Raw genomic sequence first — 20,449 nt, 5'->3', positions numbered from 1 at the left:
GCTACTCAGTGATGCACACACACACACACACACACAGATTAAAAACAACAAGTACACAGAATGATATGCCACGGTGGAGAGCAATGTCAAGAGGGCATTATAAAGGGACAGTGTATAATTATATAAAGTGAGTCATAACACACACTACCATTTTTAATTCCTCTCCTCCTCCACTCTCTTTTTAAAACCTTCCCCCAAAATCTTAAACCCTTGTAGTGATTCACGGGTGTGTAATGTCCCACAAAGCCACCGTATTATTAGAAATCCGGGTCAGCATACGTAATTATTAACTGGACCCGGCCAAAATTGAGCTGATTTGGTGGGAAACAGTATTACCAGTGGTTGGAATTGGATTTTAATGATGCAAATGTAATTATTGTCCTTGAAAATGATTTCCGTTTGCAGACTGGAACTCCATTTTTTCCTCTTCTCTTCTCTCCTCTTCTCTTCTCCTTCTCTTGTGTACATGTTTATGATATAATAAAGTGAATCAGGCTTAGAGTAATCTCCCACAAATTCATTTATTTCCCTCCCTTTCTTTTTTCCATTTCTTTGTACCCTTTTCCCTTTCCTGTTTCATCCTCTTTCACTCATCCTGTCTTATCTCCTCTCCGGCGATAATATCGTCGCCCGCAGACTGAAACAGAGCTCTGCTGATAAAGACTGTCAGAGGGAGGGAGAGAAAGAAGCAAGAAGTATGTACTGTACGTACATTGGAAGAAGAAAGCGTATCGTTTATCCAAGGGGGGGGAGTGAGATAGCGTTTATACTCGAGTCCTTAAGATTCCTGAGCAGATTTTTGCTGCCTGGCTTCAGCTTGTGATGAGGGCCAAAGATGTGATGATGTTCCCAACCTGTAGTAGTGTCATCTGATATTGCAGACCATGTCAGGACTTATAAACATGAGTTCATGTACTTCACTGATTTCATTCAACTTTAACTAACTTTGGTGCAAAGTAGCTCCAACAGGACTAAGTAAGTTTTTCAGTTTTTCATCTTTCAGAAAACGTAACGAGAAAGCAAATCTGACCGCAGCGTATGGCAGCTGTTGATTCAACTTCAATGTGTTAAGTATATTGAAAGTTTCTCCAAGTTCAGTTAACTCCGTTTGTTCTACTTTGGATTCATTACTCAACCAAAGTGCCCATTAAGTTTTTAAGTTTAACCAGCTTAAACTGATTTACAGTGTACAAGTAGGAAGAAAAGTGCTGCGGAACAGGAAAAAAAAAAAATCCTTGAATATGCAGAGTCTGGAGTCATAAAAGTTATGCTGACATAATCTGTAACCGATGAACTCGCATATCTTTTATATCTCACATTACATACCTGCATATCTTGCACGCAGAGCTCTGTGACCGGATAGCCGTCCCTGACTGGATGCCTGTTTTCTTCATTTCAAACCTGGATAGACACACTCCAGCTGTAAATACAGCCGAACTGAAAACTCCTACAAGAGCTGCTAAGTTTGTCTCCTAGTCGCAGTCTCAGAGTTTTCCGATGTGTTCCTGTTATTAGAGAGATAACGCAGCACTTTCTTTCTCTGTCTTTAAAATGTAAGTTTGTTATGTGTCAGGCAAACTTAACGCATCCCTCAGCTGCTTCACGGTAGTTGGTTTGGCTTTGTTTACTGGGTTTGTATTGTGTGCTAAACACATTTCCGTGAGTGGATAAAGCTTAAAGGGCTTACTTTAAAACTCTAGTACAAGCAATTTGCTCGTCTATAATTAATACAGTGGTAGCTTACGTGCTGATGTGGCGTGTAAGAGTTGATGTCCGATCTCATTTATTTTTCGTCTCAAACTACATTGCCCTCTTATAATTTCACAGTTCAAACTACTTTGTACAGCTGTAGCTGTTTTCCTTACATTAACTCGTCCTCTCATAAATAAATCACAGGTTATGAGCATTCAGTTTAATGGGAAGTCCTGTTTGAGTGCTCGGTGCCATCTCTCTGCTTGGAAGAAACCCACTGGTGGAGTGCTGAACTCAAACATTTAGATGATTAAATATCAGACGAGAGTCAAATAAAAACCTATAAGACATTTGCGGTAATGGTGATGTAGTATGATAGTCAAACAGTTCCAGTTGGTAGTAGTATAAAGATAGTTTAAGGCGATGTATATTTGGTTATTTTAAGCGATAGTACAACACCAAAGCTGTGATGTATTGTTGTGATTTCCTGAGAAATGTGTATGTGTGAGGGCGGATGAGGAGGAATGTATCGACATAGCATCCGATAATCAACCATCTCTTAGTTTTAATGGAGTTTCTTTGTCAAAATAGATTTTCAGGAAGTGTCTAGAGGAAGAAAAAGCCACCTCAGACCTTCATTTTGATTTAAATGTGTCCCAGGGACTTCTATCTGTAGCTGTTAGATCTGATTTAATACTGCCTATTCTGCAGATCGGTTAGATCACATTGGAGGAAAGGAAAGTTAATCAAACCGGCTATTGTTATACATTCTTGTCGTGTTGCCAGCTAATAATCTTGATCTAAGCTAATAACCGAGAAATGAACATGGTCCTCTTTTTTTTTTTTTTTTTCCCGCCCGGAGACCCACTGGGAGCTGTCTGCACCCATGTCTCTGAACACTTTCGGTCAAAGCACTCACCTCCCAGAGGTAGAGGTCAATGCAAATCACCGCAAAATGACTCTGAGTGACGGTGGCAGATGTTGTATCTGATGCCATTCAACAATCTTTTCGAAAAAGACTGAGGCTGTCCTGTGTCACTGTGTGTGTGTGTGTGTGTGCATGGCTTCTCCCTCTGCCCTTGAGCCTTTATCAAGTCCTTCTAATTATTTTATTATGCAAATGAGTCGCCATTATTTCATTAGCGAGGCAGCCAATCACAGAAGCTGATTAGGAAGTGATTAGCATGCAGTCGGTTTCTGTCTCTCTCTCTCTCCGTGTCCTTGTGAACGGAGGGGAGGAAGGGGCAATAATGACCCATCTGGACACACACTCGTGCATATAGTTATTTTATATAGTTATATTTTGAAAATCTGAGTCTGACTCGAGCTGTTCTGGGCGTATCGACACGGGATGCTTCTGAAACGGACCGCAGTGCTTCTAAAATATTGAGTTATTGTTATTGATAATATGTTAGTGTTGTGTTTATAGCTTGTTTCTGCTGCCCCCAAGAGGCCATAAAAAAACTATTATTGCAGGTTTAATTCCAACAAACAAAGGTAAGGTAAAACAGCAAAGAAAAAGAGTTTAAAAATAAATATCCTACAACATTTGGGCTCTTATTTTTCCCCAGCAGAGGTAAAATAATAGTTCAAGGCCTGCTGTTCTCATTATTGGCAACAAGGATTAACTGTCAGATGCATGTGTCTGTCGATGTGTGCATGTTGGTTTAAGTTGGCAGGACACCGAGGAGCGTGTTAACTGAGAACGTGGGCGAGCGAGCGTGAGGTTTTTTTTTTTTCGTGCAGACGGTTTCACACATATTTGGTTTCTGCAGACCCCCCTTTTTCAGCAGACACACATAAACATGGAAACACAGCTACTTTGTTTAGTAAGTTAGCAGCTGGGGAAGAAAGTCTATCAGAGGTGTGCAGTCAAGAGGAGAGGAATGCTCCATGACTGAGAAATGTTCTTTTAAACCAGTAAAGTAAAGCGGAATCCAAAACAAGGACATGTTTTTCTTCATCGCTAAGCCAAGGCAAAATACCTTCTACCTCGGCACTGTATCAGAGCTGAGTGGAACTCTCTGTATGTGTGTGTGTGTGTGTGGGTACACATTGAAAAGCCCACAGCACATATTTTAAACACGGTGAGTTTGTGTCCAATTTTGCTGTGCACTGTATACCGACTTTCAAAAGCAGAAATTCAACACAAAAAAAAAGCTTTTAGGGCTTAAATACAGCTCCTGTTTGCACTCTATAGATTCAGCAAGGTTAAACAAGGCCAAACAAACAGTGTAGCTGGTAAACCAAGGCTAAGTGCTTCTGCAGTGTCACAGAACAATGGCCTAACAGTCTATCAGACGCACAAAAACTTCTCGGGCTTCACACTAGACAAATGTATTGTGACAAAAGTATTTTAGTTTGTAGCCACCACTAGCAGCTCTGAGCACAACACAATGTTTTTTTCTTGAAATTTTTCCTGAACTGTTGCCATGACATTCACTTTCCTTCTCGAGGATTTGGATTTTCAACATTTGAAAGTAGATGTCCTCCACCCAGAGGGCCATGTTAGCTCACACACGTCCCATGCTTTGCTGCAGCAGATCAGGGTTCGATTTCCTATCATCCACCCTTTCTCTCTCTCTCCATATCTTCCTGTCAGTATCAAAAATAAAGGGTCAAAAGCCCAAAAATGATCTTACAAAAAAAGTACACTGTGTACTGTGTAATACGAAGTGTTATCATGCACGTTACGATGTATAACAGGTGCTTGTCCTGTCTCATCAAAGACTGCAAACAGATCTGAGGCCATATTAATTAAACAATCATCACCCAGTATTTTAAATATCCCCACCTTGTTAATTATAACGTCATCTTCACAGAGTGATTGGGACTCTTAGGAGTCATTTTGGGAGCAAAGACAAACACTTTAATTGAAGCAAAGCTCTGCCTACTATTGCTGCTGTGTGGCCGTCCACAACCAGCAGTATGTATTTAAATGTCCATTCAGCCATGTGCGCTACAAGATGTGGTTTCATTCTATTTTTTTTGGCCTTTTATGCCTTTATTGATAGTACAGCTGAAGATAAACAGGAAGCAGAGAGAGCGGGATGCGGGATTCGACAGCGAGGACTATAGCCTCCACACACGGGGCGGCCGCTTAACCCCCTACGCTACCGACCACCCCTTGGGTTCATTTATTGAATATTTGTTGACATAAAAACACTTTTCTCCTAACATGCACACACATTCTTCTTATTTAGAAGCTCTGTAATCAGAAACATCGCGTACATTAATCACACCCGCGTCACGATTACTAAGAGATAAACATGTCTGATAAAGGCTTAATGAAATGATAGGAACAATCTTGCCCAGTTTAACTCTCACTTTGCCAACGTACTATTACTTCCACCGTATTTTCCATTTATTTCCCACCAGAGCAGCAAATCATAAAGCAGATACAGGCAGTACACATCCATTAACATGCCGTACATGAGTCTTTCAACCGTATGGCGGTCCGTCTCTTTTTGTTTAAAGCGTACACGTTTTTGCTCTTTAACCCACGCGGAGAGAGCTACCTGACGGCAAGATGTAAACTGACACACACACTGTGGGAGACAGGAAGTCATGGAGTTTTACAGGCACACACACACAGAGCAGCATTTGTTAGACATCAGTGCAATTTGATTTCTGTGCGTCAAAGTTGAGTTTATGAAAGAATAGTTTGGAAGACGTGTTGTCATACTGCGTGCCCTCTACATGTCCTAGCGTTTTTTTTCCCGCATTATGACCGGAGGTAACCGGCTCGTGACAAAGGCTTAATTGAATTGAATGGGGAGTGAAGTGAACTGCACGAAGAGATGCTGGTTTTGAAGAACGACGCCGAGAGGAATGTGAGCCAGCGCGTCTCCGAGGCTGTGACTCACAGCCAGCCATACAGCCGGCAGCCGAAGACAGTCGCTTAGTTTGATGTTAACTTGTTTCTCCTGCGGCGGCGGCTGTCACCTCTTGGTATCCCTCTGTAGCGGCAGCTCAGATCAGCGGGGTATCCGAGGGCCTGTCGTTCTGCTCTCCATCACTGCTGCTTGCTGCTGCAGCTCTGCTCTAGGACACAGGTAGCAGAACTGAACGCTAGAAGATGTTGCTGGCAGCGCTGGTTGCTGATAGTGCTTCATGGTGGCTTGCTCTCGTGTACGTTCTTTCTTTGGGGGTTCTGTTGTATATATGCTGTGCAACTTTGCCGCTCTTTCATAACTTCCACTCCCTAGAAAACTGAAGGTGTAACTGCACAAGAAAAGAAATTTGCACATTTCACAATGAAAGAAAAAGAAATGAAAATGTTCTCATGGGTTTGTGTTCGTGTTGAGCCAAACTTTGACTCTGTCAGCACTCCCTCTCAAACAAAAGCTCTGTGGTAGAAAGATTCAGCTGAATAAAATCATTTCTGGTGACTTTGATGTGGCCGACAAGTTCAGCTTCTCTTTGCGTGTTCTTGTTTTAGTTCCTGTGAACTTTTAGGATAGAACTGGCTGTAATATTGACACTGGGATAAACTATTCATCATCGTTGGGTTTGGTTATTTTAATTAGAGTGAAAGTCTCACTGGTTCCAACTTCCCAAATATGAATATTTGTCTTTTTGTTTTGGACAGTTTGGTCAGACAAAGTAAGACACTTAAAGACATAAACTCTGGTGAAAATGCTGGGGGATTTCTTTCATTGATGTGAATGCTAAAAAATAATACTGAGACATATTTTCAAGTCTTTCAGGGTGCATTACACTTTCTAAAGGTTATCTGAGAGCTTTAATGACTTTACCTAAGAATAAATAAAACATGACTATGGATCCCCACATTATATTGTTTCATTGACATCCAAGTATTTGTTATAAAATAGCATAATATTTCATTTTTTTTCAATATTACCCACTGCTACCCATTTATGTTACCTATGAATGGGCTCTGTGTGTGTATTTGTGTATTATATGTAATGTAAGTGTACTACATCATGATATATATCACTATCATAAAAGCATATATGACAGATTTTGCCCTTATCACTCAGTTCTACTTTCTCCAATGTCAAGAAGGGGCACAGAGGACCACTAACTACCAGTGACTTGAATCAGCTGGCATCGTGGCTTTTCTTAGCCGCATCTCTCCTGGCCATTTTATTAACACAAGCCGTGCATCACTTGTAGGTCAGTGAATCAGATAGCAGGCAGTAGCCAGCATGCTATTTCTATCAGCAATATTCCCAGTACAAGCTACATATCATCGCAAGTTGATTATAGTAAGCCGTCAGGGACAAGCGGCGTCTCTCCGTATTAGAGCGACTCCCTGTTTAAGCTTGTCCACGGGCGGCCAGCTCACACATGGTTGTCCCGAGGCTGTGGTGATGGGCTCAGATGATCAGCTGAAGGCCTTGATGGTTGAGTCAGAGGTGATCCTGACTGGCCTTGAGTGATGACTGTTGGAGCTCAGACTCCTGGTGGTTTGTTAATGAGCTGAGACAGAAAAACAACACACAGGAAAAGAATCAAAAAGTTTTACTGGATAAGACCAGGAGAGGAGTTCATGTCGCATTCAAACAAATTAGATTTAGTTAATTCAGTCGATAGTCATCGATCCTACGAGGTGGACTGAACCGTCTTGTGTTTCTCTTTGCAGGGAGCTGTACGTTTGACGAGGGCTTCTCTCAGTGCGATTACCAGCAGGATCCCTACGATGACTTCGACTGGACGCACATCAACACGCAAGAAGTGCCATACGTCTCACCGGACCTGCCGCAAGGTGAGACATCACTATCTTACTTCTGTCCTCTCCATTATGTTTACCAAATCTGATGCTTTTCCTTTTTCTCCACTACATTTCAAAGCGACATAATTGATAACTTTAATTCTACTAGATTTATTTGACAGCTGTATTTCAGGTACTTTTCACATTAATATCTTACATAAAACATCATATACAAACCTATAAAGTACAATATCTTTCATATTTCATAAAAAAAAAAAAAACAGCCTCTAGTTGGGGGAGAGTCACGTTGTAAGCAGTTTCACCAAAGACGTTTCACCTCTAAACGTCTCAGATGGTTTCATTTAAATAACTGCTTCAGTACACGTTTGTGTAGCACAACTTTTTCTTTTTCCTGTCCCATTAATCATTTCACGACCCTACCGATCTTTTTTGTGACCCTCAGTAGGGGGTCCAAACCATCGGTTTGGAACCACTGGACTAAAGTATAATGAATAGAGCCAAAAAAAACTAGCTCCGTTCTGATCAGAGCATGTGATATATCGATCACAGAGGCCTTTTTCTGAAGAACCACTTTACTTTTACTTTATACTGTAGTAATACTGTGTGCACTACATACTTTAATACAAAATATTTGTGTAACTTTACTTAAGTAGGGGTTTAAATAAAGGACTTTTACTTGTAATGAAGTATTTTTACATTGATGTATTGGTACTTTTACTTGAGTAAGGGGTCCTCTTCTCTCCTCTTCTCTCCTCTTCTCTCCTCTCCTCTCCTCTTTAATCAGTTGTTTTTTTTTCTTCATGATGATGATGAAGGGGAAATTAAATCTTTCTGCCTCAGGGCTGAGGGTCTAATTAACAGAATATGAGGTCATTAATCAACGGCAGGGAACAGGGAAGGTTGCCTACTTTACAATGTTAAAAGCAAAATGTTATAACAATAACCGGCTATGCGATGTTGAGACAGTGACTGGCTTCATGAAATTAAAACCACAGAGGAAGAATGGAGTTACCCACAGTGAAGAGACCATGTGAAAAACCACAAACATGCTTTGGACTGTTCATTTTCTCTCTTATCTCCTCTCTCCTTTCCTATGCTCTTGTAACCTCCTCTTCCCTTACTTTCCTATCCTCTTGTCTCCTTTTGTCTCTTTTCCTCTTCTGTCCTCTTGTCCTCCCTTGTCACCTCTATTCTTCTCTAGTCATCTTTTGTCTTTGTTGCTCTCATCTTCTTTCCGTTTCTCTTGTCTCCTTTTACTTTCTTTCTTTTCCTATCATCTCATCTCCTTTTGTCTCCTTTCCTCTGATCTCCCTTCCTCTCGTTTCCTCTCTCTTCCTCCTCTGTCCTTTCGTTTTCTATGGTCTCCTCTCCTTTCCATTTGTTTTCTCTCCTCTTGTTTCCTCTCCCTTCTTGTCTGCTCCTCATCTTTCTTCTTTCCTTTCCTTTCCTTTCCTTTCCTTTCCTTTCCTTTCCTTTCCTTTCCTTTCCTTTCCTTTCCTTTCATTTCATTTCCTTTCTTCTTTCTTTTTCTTTCCTTTTCTTTCCTTTCCTATGCTATTGTTTCTATTTGTTTCCTCTTATCATCTCTCCTCTGTTCTCCTCTAGTCTCCTTTCATCTTGACTCCTCTCATCTTCTTTCATTTTCTTGTCTCTTGTCTCTGTTGGTCTCCTTTCCTATGTTTCTTTCCTCCTCTATGCTTTTCTCCTTTCCTTTCCTTTCCTTTCCTTTCCTTTCCTTTCCTTTCCACCTATCTCCTCTCATCTTATCTTATCTCCTCTCCTCTGTTGTGGAAGATTATGACGTCGTTGCCATGACAATGTGATGCCATTATTTATCTCTCATGCTTATCATCGTGACAACCCAGACTCGCTGACATTTAGAGAAAGGTTCGGTTCAACACACCCACACACACACACACACACACACACCTCCTTCCAAAATGTGTGTGTGAGTGTGCCTGACCACATGCACCAGACAGGTGCGAAACGTGGGGTGCCTTGCCCAATGGTACAGAGCCAGAGTCTAGCATTTAGTGTTATTAATACCAAGTGGTGTCACTGTGCAGAGTGGGCAGAGTTGGCCGTTTGAAGAGGGTAAATACCTCGCCCAAGAGCGCAGAGGTAACGCCTGGAATTAGCATAGCATTGACGCCTGTAGAAGCTGCTGGAATGAGCAGGGGCGCGGGGACGGCAGCACAGGTTAATGGTTTGGAGATGTTGATTGCTAAAGGGGGTTCAGGGCGTTGCCTTAAGGTACGGGAGCATGAACTGACATTTGATGTGTTAATAATGCCAGCGGGGTGTGGGACACTGGAGCTGTGGATGGAAAACCAGGTCGCTGGAGGGGATTACAGACACAGCACTTGGCTGGACTTTGTATTTGGAAGAAATAGCAGGGAATGGGTGAGGGGGTTGAGTTAGTAGCTTAAATGCCTTGCCCGGGGACGCATTGATAAGTCTGTTATTAGAATTGTTGTTTTCTCAGGCAATCCCAGCCACCAGTCATTTAGAAGTACTTCGGTGTGGTTAGCTGCAGTCTCCCTGAGGGCATGGCGTGATTTAAAGCATAGGCACTAAACCCTTTTGGCTTTTGACCCCTTGAAAGCAAAAGAGGTACCCACCCCCTTCATTTAGTGGGAGTTTTAAGAGTGTTTGGCATCTCAAAGACCTTTGGGAGTGAGTTTTTCTAGCTGATCACTAGTTCAGAGGGTTATATATTGTCGAAGGTATTGGCAGAACAAAAGAAGTCATCTAAGAGCTTTACGCGGAATGATTCTAGAGTCGTCGCGATAGCTCAGCCAACAATTATACTTTTGTTCCTCATAACCCACATTGATTTGTCACAGTTGCTAATCACCATTTATGCTTAAGGCAGTACTGAGTGTGGAGGGATGGTTTGGCAGTTTCCATAATGGAGATAAAACTATTCTATGTAATCTCTCTGGGGGCTGATGTTGGCACCAGCCGCCGTGGCTGGGTCTAGATGCGACGCTGGCAGTGTGCTTTGCGCCGGTTGAACATTCATGGGCTGGGGCTCTGTGGCTCAGTGGACTAAAACAGATACTCTTGATTCATAATGTTGTCAGCCAGTACCACTCTAAACCTATTTGGCATATCATTCGCTCTATGTCTCTCTCTCTTTTGCTCTTGGTCCTCTTTCCACAGTGTAATGTCTAATAAGGGAGGAGAAAAAAAGACAGTTAAGCTGCAGCAGAGCCGGTCTTTTGTCAACTGGATGTTTTAATAATGAGTGAATAATGATGGATGCAACACCAAAACACTACCATTAAATATCCTGTTTGCCAGATTTAGGAGGCTCTAATTGCAGAATATTTTGAATTTTATGCACATACTATATTGTGCATGTATGCATTTATGCTTCTTGAGATGTTATACTTACCTGAAAATATGAATCATAATGTTTTTGTTACCTCAGAATGAGCATGTCATATCAACAGATGCCATGGCCTCCTCATAAACCACCATATATCTATAGTAGACCACAACAGACAACCCAAACACCGGCTCTTTACAGGAACTTTTGCATTTTTCATCCATTTCGAGGCCACTGCCACTGTTCGCCTCAACCTCTTCTTCCAAGGAGAGGTTGTAATCAGCAAATACACCGCCAGATACCAGTAAATGCTTCAAACTGGTCCTTAAAATCATTTTTCAAGCAAAAATACACCAAAACTTCCCTGATTAAAGCCTCACTGTTTGTACATGTGTTCATAATGCAAAGTATATATTGAATTATATATTTTTTATAAAGGATCTTTGGAAATATCTTCAAACTTCTGCTGCCCTGCGTGGGATCAATTAAGTTTATCATATCTCATCATTCAATCATTAATATTCTGAACTTAATATTCTTAACTTAAATTAAAAAGATACATCTCATAGACAGGTTTATAAAAAAAAAACCCACTGGAATGGGAAGAGTGAGGGGAAAATGGTCTGACAGTCTGGGAGCAATGGAAACACTCGATCACCCTTGGACTTTTAGCTGGGAGCTCGGGGATGGAGGGCAGTAAATGGTTTGTTAACGTGGAATACAAGCCGAGGAGACACAGGCGGTTTTGGTCCATGCAATTTATTAGTATTTTACTGTCGAATCCAAGAGCTTGTCAGCTATTTTGTAACCCAACCTAATTTGGTTGGTACCATAAAATGCTGAAAGTAAAATCCTCCCATTAGCTGTTATCCCAGGCTGTCACTGTTCTGCTGAAGAATACTGTCCCCTGTCTTACCATGCTGTTGCTGCTGTTGTTGTTATGTGACATATCTAGGTCTTAAGGCTGTCACAGGAGGGGTAGGGGGGGGGGGTATTTTTAGCCTCATCGTTATATTTCGCCGTCATTCTATTAGCAGCCATTTTAGACCTTGGCACTTCAAAGACATCAACCATTTTAGAAACTGGCAGACTTCAGGTGTCAGATGTTCTTGGCATCACGACGTCTGCTTTCTTAGGGTGAGTGTTGTATCAGTTTCATGTAGTCACTCTGTCTTTTATCACTCATATTTTCCAGTGCTGTCTTTCTTTCTATCTCAGAGTGGTGTTATTGTTCTGTCCATCTCGCCTTTAAGTCATTTCTAAAATATTATTTAATACTATTTCAATAACCAACACCCTATAGCCTTATTTACTAAATATTATTCAGCTATTTTTACCTGTACCTAATCTACTTGTTGTCATGATTTTGTAGCAGGCAGCATTCTGACTAACCGAAGTGCTAAAGGTTATATTTTTGCCATGTTGTGTGTGTTCTGACATATCTGGGTCTCTGACTGATAGAGGTATTTATAGGTGGCACAACATCTTGGCAGCCATCTTAAAGACACTTTTCTCGTGTCACCATGTTAGTATCAGTGCCAACAAATGAAGGAACAGGAGTGACACCCATCGTGTGTTCATCCTGGATGGATTTAGATTACAGATTCGGTGATAGGGAACGGTGCTAGCCCTCGTCTTATTTCCAATCCGATTGGCTGTCGTCCAGTTTGGACACTCTCATTTTCTCATGTCTTGTTGGTGACATTCAGGAACGGGAAGTAGGATTATTCTAATAATGCAGAAATAGAAGTGTGTTTGTGTGTGTGTGTGTGTGTGTGTGTGTGTAGAGGCAAAGGTGAGGCGGTAATGACGGTGAAAGAGAAGAGCGAGCGAGATACAGTGTTTTGGTTTTGAGAAGCTGATGTGTCCGTGCATGCTCGTGGCAGTCTGTTGTGTTGTGCTGCATTCTGCAGAGAAAAGTGTTTTCTCACAGTAGATTAGCTAAACAATAAGCGATAATCACTATTGTCCTACAGCTCATTGTATCCGGCATACTGTGAATGGTATGCAAACAGAATTAACCAGTTCGGATAGAGGGCTGTGTTTGTTTGTTTAATCAGAGCACAGATATTGTGTCGTATTATGTTGCAATGAATACAATACTCTGCATTGTATCATGTTATTTTCTATTCTGTTCGGTTCTAATCTGTTCTATTGAATTATTTTCTGTTCTACTAGACTCTACTGTTCTGTTCTGCTGTATTTAGAACCACAGCTAACAATGTAAATATTTCCATTACTGATTAATCTAACAGTTATTATGATGACTCGACCAATCAGCTTATAGAATACCAAATAATAGTTGTAAAAATCTTCATGTCGTGCGTTTTGTCTACCCAAAACTAAGCGACATAAAGCAGAGAACACTATCAGAGGTGCCTTCTCTCATATTTGTGATGAGCTCATGTGAGGTTAGGCATCAGGCAGGGAAAGGATCACATATCATCATATTTTACTGGAGCAACATCTGGTTGAGGTCTGAGCTGATTACTGGAACATCTGGACGGACTGACTGACTGTCCTGTCAGCACACACAGATTATGCATTATTTCTAGCTCCCATTTCCTGCAGTCAACTACTATAGACGCAAGGTATAGTACTCGGCAGTGACAGTGTTTGGCTAGTTTATCATCAGTAGTGACTGAAAACGTCCCCACCATATTGGAATAACAGAACTAATGAAATCAGCAGAGAGGAGGAGGAGGAGGAAAAAATGCAAACAGAACTAGAAAAATATAGCCCAGAGGATAGCTATGAAAAATGCAACTAATCATGTGACATTGCTGGGTAGTTGCAGGTAATGATAGATTGCAAAGTGTGGAAAGGTTTGACTAGTGTGGTTAAAGGAGCCTTTGCAAACTGCGACTGGTATCAACACGGCATGCCATTTTGGCCACAAAATGGCCACTCTGATGTAATTTTGATGTCAAGTTTCGGGGAAATAAAGAGAGGAGAGAAGGTGGAAGAAAAGAAAAGAGAGGGGAAGAAAATGGTGTGATTTCATACGGACATAAAAATGAGGAATGTAAAAGAAAGAAGTAGCTCTTACTCCGTTTCCTTCTCTTCCCATTTCCCATGTTTGCTTGTTGTTGGCTTGCTGAAAAAAACAGCTCCACAATCACAAAGAGAGAAATAAATGACACAGTTGTAGGAACAGGGGTTTGTTTTATGTGTCTGGGGGGGGACACAACCCAAAAAGAACGAGAGGGAAAGAATAAAGACTCTTTTGGGGGGAGGGGTTTGTTCCCATGATAAGAAACTCACTGTTTGAAAGTATCTATGTCACAAAGGGAAGAATAAATTTATAGGTAGGAGTTTAATAGACTGGACTCACAGTGTTGTCACAGGAGAATTTCCTAGTTTCTGGGTTGCTTTCTGTAATATGCCTCGTTGTGAACTGAACACAACACAGACGTGGATGTATAGTAATAAACAAAGAGATACAGAAAGGGATAAGGCGCATGCACACCACAGGATGTACAGTGGGATTTAAAGCATCGAATAAAGTGCAAAAGAAAACTAAACTAAATTAAATAAGACAGATTTTAATATATCATATAAACTATGATAATTTAAACCTGCTATGGGCTCCAGGCCTACAGAAAATGGATGGATGGATGATAACCAGGCAGTAACCTCTGTGGATGTGAAGTGAAGCCAATGTGGAAGTGCCAAAAACTGCAGTTTCTCAAACGTCCACTTGAGGCTGGTTACAGCACGAGTCTCCATGAGTCCCCATGTTCAAATGTCCAACTTCACAGCAGAAATAAACATGTTTACAGCCTGGTACAAAAAACTGTTTTGGTCTCTGTAGCTAATTTCAGTGATGTCACGCATACGCTGTCCATTTTTTACACTGTCAGTGAGGATAACTTAAATTTAATCACCTGACAAGTGGTCTTAACACCCAAGGAGAGGAGTTAAGAATGAACAGATGCTATGTTTAAGAGGGAATTAAATAAGTCACTGTAATTTCCAGTGTACAGAACCTGTGCAGCTGTCTGTCTTAGCTGCTCACTCTTCCACAATGTGGATTATATTTAAGACACACAGTAGCAGGGAGAGTTGTTTTAGTCATGAAGGTGCATGTAACATCGGCATTGGGCATAAAGCCGGCTTTGGCAAGTGTAGTCATAACACTGACTCCCCTCCACACTAACGACCTCCTCAGAGGGCAGCATTGCCTGTCTGGTGAGTTTCTGCAGGTATGTGTTGTAGAAGCCCAAACAGCTGAAAGGAGCTGATTCACTGGATCAAATTCACGAATAAGAATTGAATGTGACCTTCTCCCCTCGCCTCTGCATCCAGGTTCCTACATGTACGTTGACGTCTCCCAGTACGATGTCGGGGAGAAGGCCAGGTTTCAGCTGCCGGTCATGAAGGAGAACGACACGCACTGCATCGACTTCAACTATCTCCTCACCAGCCCCGACGGCTCCAGCCCCGGCACCCTCAACGTCCTGGTGAAGGTAAGATTATTAAGACGATATCACCAGTCTATTAAACAGCCTGTCCATACCCTGTAAGCTTTGAGACATTATTGCTGTAAACAAACACAACCATCTGAACGCCGTTACAGTACTGGCCTCAGTTTACACAGCGTGAGACACAAGCTGGATCGCATTACTTTTATTATTTTAGTCCAGAAAAGCAACTCGAGACTGACTGAAAGCTTTCTGTTTGTCACAATGACAGAACCTCGTCGTTTAAAACAAAACAAAACAGGATTTATGGGAAATGTGGTCCGCGTTTTTGTGAAACACAAACCACAAGCAATGCAGCCAGAGCATGCAATAGAAGCCTCTGACCGCCGTGCCTTAACAAAGAGTTTGTGCAAGCTTGTACAATGAAACATGACTTAAAATCATCTTTGTGTTTAGAGTGTGATGTAAGTAAATGTTATTCTGTCTCCGTATCTATCAATAGACTCAGGATGGGTATATTTAAGGCACTGACAGATGTCTTTTATGTTGCAATGATCCAAAACGTCGCTCCCTCCACTTTCATTCTCATCCTTTTCTTACAATTTGTGGGAAAACACATTAACTTAATTTTACTGGATCTACCATTTCCTGGTCCTGAGCAGCAGAGCAGCATTATGAGTGGGAAGACTGGCCTTCAGTCAAACATTACTGCATGAACACAGAGTTCCTATCAGCCCAGAGTTGGTGTTGTAGCTGACCCTGACCTCTCACCTCCGAGTTATAATCAGTGCTATTGTTTTATTGTTATTTTTGTGTAATCTAACACCTCAGTGTGAAGGAAGGGAATGTTCTTTTTAGGCTTTACATCGTGTTCTGTGTTATTTCTAGGTAAACAAGGGTCCCCTGGCTAACCCGATATGGAACGTGACGTCCTACACTGGTAAAGACAGGCCCGGAGTGCCGCTAAAACACTCATGTCACAACTTATTCCCACGCTCTTGTGTGTTGCATTCGCTTGTTTTGACTGTAGCTTTGTCTTTCAGGTAAAGACTGGCTGAAAGCCGAGCTCGCCGTCTCCACCTTTTGGCCCAATGAATATCAGGTAACTCTTGAAACAACAAGCAACGGCCGTGTTTATGCACGATTCCTTTTTATCGGGGACGCATTTATTTCCACTTCATGTGTGTGTGTTCATGTGAATACACAAACAACACACACACACACACATAAATACACATGCTGTGAGGCAGCCGGCAGATTTATTTGTGTTGACTGAGGCTCAGGAGGTGACGATTAGGCTGGAGAGACACGGGAAAAACAAAGTGTGTGTCTGTGTGCAGGGCGGCTTGTTACCATGCTGGACATTGATATTCATGTCAGTGAGAGTCTGAAATCTGGATGTTGACTGAATGTTTCTTCCTTCTTAATTCATGACATTCAGTTCTGATCTGTGTATGTTTGCTGGCTGCTGCTGACAGATGTGTGCATGTTGTGGGATAGCTTGTCTCCAAATGTCCTAGCAGGCACACACACACACACACACACACTGATCATGTTAACACACACAGCCCGGGGACCTTATAATATTACTGTAAGGCGAAGTGTGAAAGCATCTTTCCAAATGGCCCATCTGGAGCCCAAATGGCCCTCAGTGAGTACGGGCAGGAGATCACCAGCATGAAACTCGTGTGTCAACACGTTTTAATTGAACATAATCATCCCGGTTTGCTGAGGCTTATGTAGGTTTTTTTTTTCAGGCTATGAAACAGGTTATTGGATTTGAGGTTATGAAGCTATTTTTTCATGTTCAAACATGTTTCTGTGTTAGCACTTTAGCTTGAGTTGTAATGAGACCGGTTTTCACCAGGGGAAGACTAAAGGCACATGCAGACTCATGCAGTCATGCACACAAGAAGCAGCACTATGTAGGTTACCTTACAATTAAAGTCGCTTCTATATTTTGAATGAAAACCTTCCAGCCGCAGATTCAAATCTTTTTACTTTATTAGAGCTGCAATGATTAGTTGATTAATTGTGGTTTTAGCTTCTCAAATGTAAATATTAAACATTTTTCTTTGTCTCATATGACAGTAGATGTAATATCTTGGATTTTCGACTATTTGTCGAGCAAAACGAGACATTTGAAGGCGCTATTTTTACACATATCTGACATTTCATAGACTAAATTTGGCTTGAATAAAGAAAATAATCATTAGTTGCAGCTCTTGGGAATTTATGAATTTTAGATTTCTGTCACTGGCATCATTGCTGTTTTTATTCCAGCCTAACATTTATTACTTTAAGCTTTGGCTCGTATAAATACGACTCTCTCTCATAAATATAAAAAAAAAACAAAAAAGCAGTTGCGTAAACCCAGCTGACATTTCTCATGACTGAGGATTCAAACTATAAACGCTCTTTGCCTGCCGATCTAAACATTTTTTATTCAGTGCCCGTACATGCATGCATCAAAGTGATGTATGTGATTGGTTGATAAGAGGATGTATCGTCCGTCCCTGCTTTGGACTGATTATGTGTCAGTCCTCAGCCTTCAGCGTTTCTTGTTGCGTTGCCCATGTGAGAACTTGTAAATCCGAGCTATCGGTAATCCTGCCTCACACACCGATGGCATGAGTCAGTCTGCGAGCGCTTGACACCTTTGTGATCGAAACACTTTCTCCTCAGAGATGACCACCATCAGATCCATGAACCACAGAATACAAAGAGTCTCATGGTCGATAATTAAACTCTACAAGGAAACAAAATGAGCAATGACCATCTGAGCAGTGACCCGAGGCGTTTTTGGAAATTGATGATTAACAGCAACAGACTTGAGAGACTAAGTCATACGAATTGTGTGGGACTCCTGTGAAACATGACTCACTGCCCAAACAATCAGCTTGTAATATCAAAACAAAAATCTCAAGATTAAATTTTAATCATTCAAATAATTAAAGTCCCTTAATTCTTTCAAATTAAATCGAAATCAATCAAAGTAACCTCGTTGAAATTGAAGAGGTCCTTAAAGATTGAATATTTCAAGGTGTGTAAATAAAGCCACACACCTTCTAATAATATTAATATTACTTAATAATATTTTCTATTATTTTTAACAGACTTGGTCGCTGAAATAAAACACAATTGTGTTTTTACTGTACAAAAACAAATTATTCCAATCTGGTGTCAATACCCTGTAAATCTAAAGACCTGAAACACTTTTGTTGGACTTGACTGGAGACAGAAAACAGCTTGTTTTTTTTGTTTGTTTTTTTTAGCGATGAGGTTACTTCCTACAAAAAAAAGTTCAGAAGGATACACGTACATGTGCACACAAAGGAGAAGAAGTCATAAGGTCGTGCTATGGCTACCAAAACAAACGTGGTTATAATAACAAAACAACGATCAGCAGACCGGGGCGGGGGGGCAGGCAGACAGGCAGGCAGGCAGACAGGCAGGCGAGCTGGTCTTCAGACGGACAGAGATGAAGGTATTAAAAGTCAACTGATGTCTTTCTGCTGTGCTCCGCAGTGAGCTATGAGTGAAAGATGATAGGAGAGAGAGACAAGATAGATTGGAAGGGGAGGGAGACAGAGAGGGGGAGAGTGTGACAAGCAGGGGGATGATAAGCTATGGGTAAACAGTTCACGGCAGATTTCCTCTTACAGGTGATGAATGACAACAACCGCTCGCCCTCCCTCGCTCTCTTCCTCCCTCCGTCTCTCTTTTTTGATAGCGACCTCGTCTCCTCCTCCCTCCTCTCCTCTGTTCATTACAGCTCCTCTCTGAGTAAACACTGTTAGAAAACAGAGATGGCAAGCCGGAGACAGACAGAGAGAGAGAGAAATAAGGGGAGAGGAAAGAGGGATGATGATGGAAGGAAGACAGAGTGGAGAACAGACAAGTATGTTCAGACCATGAGTTGGACTGAAACGGTGGTAAATGTAAGCACCTGTTGAACACTTAAAGTTCAGAGAAGCACTAAGGCCGATCATTTTCCATCATCATCCATTTTCACGTTTGCTGCTTGTTTTCTTCATTTATCTTATAAAGAAGCCACACGGTATTCCTTCTGTTTGTAAGAGAGATAAATGAACTCATAGTTTGCTGAGTCACATTTGTCCGTACCAGTTTCTCAACCAGAGATGGAAGTAAACAAGGTCTAAGAGTCTGTTGGCACACTGGCAGCGAGGTGAGGCTCCACACGGCGGTGCTTCATATAGGTCTGTAGATAACACATAGGTAATATTTACCATCTTAGTTTCAGCATGTTAACATCATCACTGACAGTGTAAAGAATGGACAGGGTATGTGACGTCACTTACATTTATCTGAAGAGTCGTCAAAATATGTGGGGCTGTCCGTCACCATGTTGGTAATCCTACCTGTTTCTATCTAAAAATTGGCAAAGACGTGGATCATCAGTTGACCTGAGGCGGCTGAATGATGCCTGGGTGCTCACACCATCCATCTGTAACAACACCTACCTGTCAATCAAAGCATCCACGCTGTTTTTGCATAACTCTAAGCCTTATTATGATTTGAACGGGCTCAGTGTGGGCTTATGGAGCCAGCTTCAAGTTGCCATTTGAGGAAGTTTATGGCACTTCCACATCGGCTTTACTTCACAGCCACGGAGGTTGCCGCTTGGTTAACGTTGAGCAAATGATCACTAAAGACAAAGAACGACGAATGCTAATGAGAATTAATATTGTAAATAGTCAAGTTTTGACCTGCTGGTGGCGCTAGAGCTCAGTACAAAACCAGTCAATCCAGTAGTTGTTTCACTCTGGATCAAAGCTGACATTGCTTTCCATTGGAGCCAACAATGTTAGCCCAGCTAAAAGGATGTTGTTATTTTTTCACTTTCACTCTTTAAATGGACATCAGTGCATTACTCACCTGTCAAGAAAAGAAACAGAATAATCTGAGAGAAGAAAGTGCATAAGGAAAAAAGACACAGAGGGATGAGATGGAAAAACAAATACACTCTCTCGTTCTCCACCTCCACGTGTTTGGTTTCATTACTTATTATCATTTCCGCGGGCAGCCATTTTATGTGTACCAAAGGAGATTACAATGATCCAACAGGAAGGATCTCGTTCATCCTTCCATGGCTTGTTGGCCAGAATGTATAAGTTCAGCAGCAGTCGGGATGGCTGCTTTGTATTTATGTATTTAGCAGCTGTCGCTGACTTTTCCATCTATCCTGTGACAACTTCAATTGGATCCCTCAAATTAAAACGGCAATATTGTGGCTTCTGTTGAATGCATCTAAAAGTCAGTTCAGAGGCACGGGCTCTG

General features: G+C 41.5%; 1 protein-coding gene across 18 annotated transcripts in view; it reads left to right on the top strand.

Moving 5' to 3' along the window:
- ptprk (protein tyrosine phosphatase receptor type K) overlaps positions 1-20,449 on the top strand; it is a 109,892-nt gene that overhangs the window by 38,908 nt on the left and 50,535 nt on the right. For all 18 annotated transcript variants that reach the window (XM_027284057.1, XM_027284069.1, XM_027284068.1 and 15 more), the window contains 4 exons: positions 7,301-7,423; positions 15,033-15,193; positions 16,037-16,088; positions 16,192-16,250. In XM_027284057.1, the coding sequence (XP_027139858.1) occupies positions 7,301-7,423; positions 15,033-15,193; positions 16,037-16,088; positions 16,192-16,250 (395 nt within the window). The remainder of the gene's footprint in view (positions 1-7,300; positions 7,424-15,032; positions 15,194-16,036; positions 16,089-16,191; positions 16,251-20,449) is intronic.

The sequence above is a fragment of the Larimichthys crocea genome, chromosome XI, assembly GCF_000972845.2.
Source record: "Larimichthys crocea isolate SSNF chromosome XI, L_crocea_2.0, whole genome shotgun sequence".
In the NCBI taxonomy this organism is placed as follows: Eukaryota; Metazoa; Chordata; class Actinopteri; family Sciaenidae; genus Larimichthys; species Larimichthys crocea.
This window is presented reverse-complemented; position numbering and strand designations above follow the sequence as displayed.